The sequence below is a fragment of the Anabrus simplex genome, chromosome 14 (genome assembly GCF_040414725.1).
Source record: "Anabrus simplex isolate iqAnaSimp1 chromosome 14, ASM4041472v1, whole genome shotgun sequence".
NCBI classification, from domain to species: domain Eukaryota; kingdom Metazoa; phylum Arthropoda; class Insecta; order Orthoptera; family Tettigoniidae; genus Anabrus; species Anabrus simplex.
Genome location: NC_090278.1, coordinates 57,364,285 through 57,370,284, shown reverse-complemented (window position 1 = coordinate 57,370,284; position 6,000 = coordinate 57,364,285). Strand labels below are relative to the sequence as shown.

Genomic DNA, 6,000 nt, shown 5'->3' with positions numbered 1-6,000 from the left:
GTACGGCGCACTGGATTTTTTATGTATCTCCATCATAGAACTATTTTTTAACATAGTGCAGCACGTCTCTACTATCTAATCTCAGTTTCTCACATGGCTTGTACAGTTCTGAGACCTTATCTCAGTTCCTCACATGGTATGTACAGTTTTAAGACCTTATGTGTCTTTACATTGTTTAATTTCATCGATACTTCTGTATTTAATTTGCTCTAGGCTGATGATGGCCTACTGTTAGCTCGAAACTAGTCCCAAAACATATGCAATTTAAAATCTGTACAGTTTGTATTGAAAAGGTGGACCTTATTAATACATTATTTTAACTCTATTGTAACCGCAGTTCAATACGGATCCTATTATAATGAAATTTATTTCCTTTAATAGCTAAGTCTTGCCATTGATGCTTTCACGGCCCGTACTTATAGACATGATACTGTATAGGCTTTTGGGCTAATGTCGTGTCAAGAAAATTTCTTTACGTTTCACAGAGAACCGTGCTCTACATCATCAGAAGAAATCTCGACCGTCTACAAGAAAAACTTCTTAAACAATATAAATAATTTCAACTTATTTTCTTGACATGGCATAAGCCCAGAAGCCTATACAATATCATATCTATAGGTATGTCTTAATCGAGAGTAACGATCTTTCGTTATGTGGTCTGCTATACTTGCAACTCTAGTTTTTAGAAGCTTTCCTGTACCTTGTGAATGTTGTAAGGTCTTTTATGATATCTGCAGGCATGTACTTGCTGAAATAATCATGTGGTGATAGTTTAGTTGCTTGTACCTGGTTTGTTGAGGTAGGAGCTGGTTGCAATGGCTGGAATCCGTCAGAAGGTAGTCATTTCCGAAATACTCTCCGCATAGAGCTGGGAGAATTTATACAAACGGGAGCTTCTGGGACATTTCCTACAATAGGCCATGGGCGCCAAACCCCTCGCCTTCTCCGTGCATCTCCTTCACTGTAACAAATCTCCCGGTCTGAGAAATGGCGGTACCGTCTAAGAGGCCCGCCCCCCATTCAGGAGATGAATGAAAACATTTTAGGAAAGAAATGGGAGCTATGCGGTAAATCTCCTTCAGTCTCAGTTTCTGAAGAATATTGCTGATTACTTTTGGGTAGGATGTAGGTTTTGTCCTCCTCGTTACCACATCGGAAGATGAGTCTGATAAGAGCTCATAGTCTGAATCTTCACCATAAAAGCAATCTTCAACAAACTCTGAAAAGCCAGGTGAACCTGTAAAAACACACTTGAATTTGGTTCTAGGAACATGAGTTTAACTTGAAATATTGCAACAAATACTAGAGTACATGTAGAGCAGACTAATATTAGCCATCAGTATAATTTTATTATTTGTTTGTGTCCTTACAGCCCGTACAGTAGTGATGGGACATTCGATTCATTTTACTGAATCGATTCATTTGATTCCGTTCATGTTACTAAATCGATACAGTGATCCGATTCACGGCACATTAGTCACCGCTCCTACTGCATCTGTGTAGTATGTGCTGGTAAGACAGCAGCATCAGCATTCAGTGCTCGCAGCTGCCATCTGGTCTTCATACTATGAACTCCTTCCTTAGAAAAAATTCTAGTCTCTCTAATACATCGAAGGTTTCCGGCTACGCAGGGTGGGAAAGGTTAGGATTAGGAAGGTAGCAGCCATGGCCTGAATTAAGGTAGAGTCCCAGCATTTCCTGGTGTGAAAATGGGGAAACTACGGAAAACCATCTTAACGGCCGCCGACGGTGGGATTCGAACCCACCATCCCCCGAATGCAAGCGCATAGCTACGCGATACTAACCGCACGACAACTCGCTCAGTCATTTTTGAACATATTTATTTTTCCATCAGCTGAGGCTTTTTTTAAATCGTCACATTTTGTATAGGCTACACGAGATGGACAGTAGCCCGCTAGTTTTCTGATTCAACATACTGTTGGTTAAGTTGTTGCGTCTGTCCACATATGATTGAAGTCTTGTGCAACGATGTGACATATGAACTGAGAGAATACTGAGCCGTTCTTCCCAATATAAAACAGGTACTTTTGAGTGTTCATGAGCATGACTCATAGTCATAGGGCAGGCTAGAGTCGAGTTTAATTGTCAAATAAGTTATATTACAAAGATTCATTAAACTAATAAATAGTATAACCTAATAGCCTACCTACTTACTAGCTACTTCATATTTATGTTTTGACTACCTATCCATCTATTATTTAAACCTCCTTGTAAGAAGAGAACAGTGAATGCAAAGGGGTATTATTTTCAAATGAACTGAGCTCTAGAGTCCATTATAGCATAAGATTCTTTCAGTGTACCATGTGTGCCATTTCACTGTTATGTAAAGTTACGGACGGAACAAAAATGGAGTCTAAACCTCCGAGAATAACGAATATTTAAAGTCTGGCGATATCATGAACTAAGATGATAATATCTTCAGCAGGCACTTGGAAAAGGACTGAGGTGTAGAAGGCAGTGAAAAGGAACGAAGTGAGAAGATTGTTACGAACAATTATTGAAAAAACAACAAGTTGGAAGAGAACTACTTTTCATTTCAATCACATACGAGAAGTAACGTCGTCTACCATATAAAAGAAGATATCAGCATTAGATTTCTCCACTGGAAACAAGAAGAAGACGTTGTTGACGGCTGCATTGTAGATTATTGGCAGAAGATATTATTTCACTCCGCGAAATTTAAATACACCAAAACCTAAAGATAGAAGTTACAGCAGGCATACGTCACGACAGTATTTTTCTGACGTATTACCCGATACCGACAGTCTTAAACAACTGAAGGAGTAGAACTCTGACCACAATCTTTAGAAGGGATATATAAATACAATTTGCTCATTTTGAGCATTACAATCAATTCCATTATCCCGGATTACCAGCTGTCTATAACATCAACTCTTCCAAGAAGAACGATCATTCCATATATGCAGATAATAAACAAACCTAATCCTAAGATGACCATACTAATTAAAACTGCATATTATTTTGTTCCAACAACTCAAGCCATGCACGAGATGTTCTAAGAAGATGGGAGGCGAAACTACCCAAATGAGCTCCGTGGAATGACATCGCCAGCCATAAGATGACTAATGCCCCAGATGAGAAATGTCCGAGCTTTCCCAAATACATAGGGAAATGAGAGGAGGGGTGTCTACACGTCCAGTCACCGGGACATAAACCAACTTCAGGAGCTGCTGTATGAGATAAGTCCATTTTTTAAACTAATGTTTAAATAAGTAGTATTTATTTCACTTTGTTATTAAAATACGGAGTTATTCTGTATGAAAGTAATGAAAGACGCAAACAGCGGATTGCGAGTATGGTTAAAGGTGGTCAGGTAGTCTTCACATCATTAATGTCAGATCCATGTGTAGGAAGTCAGTCAGTGATTGAAAGCCTACGTTCAAAATACGGTCAATATAGTGTGAGAAGGGATTGGTTTCTTTAAGGTGTTGGTAAATTGTATACGACGTCAGAGTTGAAGTTAGTTATATGCTTTAATTCTGAAGGATTTCCCGCAGATATTGCAGGAGTGTTTCTTTTCGTCTGCGTGAGTAAACACATATGCGGCCAGATACGCTTTAAAGGTGAAAGACATACCACAAACATTGCATCAGTATGATTTCTCGCCTGTGTGTGTCCGCATGTGAACTGTAAGATTGCCCTTCTGGCTGAATGATTTTCCGCAGACACTGCAACAGTGCAGACTTTCACCTGTGTGAATCCTCATATGACGTGTCAGGCTGCCTTTATGGTTGAAGCACTTGCCACATACATTGCAAAAATGTGGTTTCTCTCCTGTGTGAATCAACAAGTGGGCTCTTAGAACTGCCTTCCGACTAAAGGATTTTAGACAGACATTACAACAGAATGGTTTCTCGTTTGTATGAGTCCGCATGTGAACATTTAGACTCCCTTTCTGGCTGAAACATTTGCAACAGACATTGCAACAGTGAGGTTTCACGTTTGCATGAGAACGTATGTGGACTGCTAGGCCGTCTTTCCGACTGAAGGATTTACAACAGATTTTGCAATAATGAGGCTTGAGGCTTACGTGAGTTGGCGTGTGAGCTACTAAGTACTTTTTACTGCGGAAAGATTTTCCACATATATTGCAACAGTGTGGCTTTTCAACTGTGTGATTCTGCATATGGACTGTTAGACTCCTTTTCCGTGGAAACGATTTGCAACAGATTTTGCATTGATTTGTCATTTCTCTAGTGTGAATGAGCATGTGACTACCAAGGCTAGCTTTCTGGTTGAAGGATTTGCCACTAACACTGCCATAGTACGGCCTCTCGCCTGTGTGCGTTCGCATGTGAACTGATAGATCGACTTCCTGCCTAAAAGATTTGCCGCAGATATTGCAGCTGTGTGGCTTCTGGCTGAAGGATTTGCCACAGCGATTGCTCCTGAAAGAAGGTGCTCCATCATCCGTAGGCTGATGATCTGCGTAACTCACCTCGGGTCTCGATCTATAGTGAAAAAATTAAAACAATATTGCCAATAAATGAACAGTCAACTCCACTACGACCATCACACAGCGAAAATCTACTGAACATTCCACTGACTGATATCACATGCACAGAGCTTGTTAGTCATGAACATATTCCTGAGGGTAAATACCATCTGAGGTCAAATTCAGAGTGTAGCCGTAAATTTGAAAAGCTCTCGCTTGTTACGTGGATGTGTTGCGTGTTCTGTCTCGAATCACGATATCACGCCGTAGAAATTTCTGATGATTTAAGAATGTGAAGGCTCATAGACAACCTCATTTAAAGAATAATTCTAGGAATATGAAGGCTCATAGACAACCTCATTTAAAGAATGCATGAGAAGAAATAGTACAGCCTGAAAGGAGAAATACAAGCTCTTTAATCCGGCAAACATTTATCTATTTAAAACCGTATATGTCTGTACTGCTACACAGTGGACAGCATATGCTCTTGGCGATTTGATCTTCTACAAACAAATACTATGCGGTTCCTGACAGCGAGTAATGATTTTTGTAAATATCCCTTGTTCTTGAGGTTATTTGAGAGAATCACAGTGTTGTACATAATAATAAAATTGAGAACATAGTTTTCCGACAGTCAGCACGGTCTGCTGAAGAACGGCATATCATTTATAAATATTAATTAACAACGCGCAAACATGCGTATTGTATTTGTACATTGTTACCATATCAGAGCCGCACTCTACATTTGAGTGTAGTTAGCTCTACTAGGGATGTAGGCAGAGAAAGTTCGCGCCAGATAGCGCTCGTGTACTACTGGGTAAGCGCAAGGCGATCGTCTTATGTTTCTCCCAGTCAGCTGCGAGAAATATACAGATTGTGACCGAGTTTCCAAAGCTAAAGCCTATTATATATTCTCTAATTTTACTCCAAGACTATACTAATTATTTGTACAGGTATATCCCCTAGTATATTATGGACGATTTTCAGCGTTTAAGCGTTAAACAGCTGCAAAATGAGCTACGGACCAGAGGCGCTAAAACTAGCGGGAGGAAGGAAGAATTAGTGCAGCGGTAATTACAAAATTCTAACACGCTTTATTATCTAAATAATAAATAGGAGTCAGCATGCCTTTTCCTAAAGAATACAATTACTTTGTACATTGAGAAATATATAAATATACCTCCACAAGACTTAAATCATAAATAGAGATTTAAATACGTATTTACTCTACTTGCTTATAGTCTTCAATTCACGTATTTTTTTAGGTTGATGGCTTACATGAAACTGCAGATACAGCCTTGTCCACCACCAAAAGCATGTGAATTTCTTCAGTTTCCTAGTACCGGTTCCTTTGAAGAATTGACTATCAGCCATAAGGTGAAGATCACCATCACAAATGTGCATTTGATGGATTATTTTGTATTTAGAAAATCGGAAATAGATGGAGCACCTGTTTCAACTACAAATCATTGTGTGATGCTGGATACAGACTTTTCAGTGAAAAGTTTGTTTTATTTATAACA

The 6,000-nt window shown here is 39.3% G+C and overlaps 1 protein-coding gene across 1 annotated transcript in view; it reads right to left on the bottom strand.

Moving 5' to 3' along the window:
- Positions 1 to 479: 479 nt before the first annotated feature.
- The window catches only part of LOC136885602 (zinc finger protein 239-like), a 197,797-nt gene continuing 192,276 nt past the window's right edge, over positions 480 to 6,000 (bottom strand). Inside the window, exons 5-7 of the mRNA XM_068230283.1 lie at positions 4,039 to 4,493; positions 1,113 to 1,237; positions 480 to 524 (exon numbers count right to left, since the gene is read on the bottom strand). Coding sequence (XP_068086384.1) covers positions 480 to 524; positions 1,113 to 1,237; positions 4,039 to 4,493 — 625 coding nt within the window. The remainder of the gene's footprint in view (positions 525 to 1,112; positions 1,238 to 4,038; positions 4,494 to 6,000) is intronic.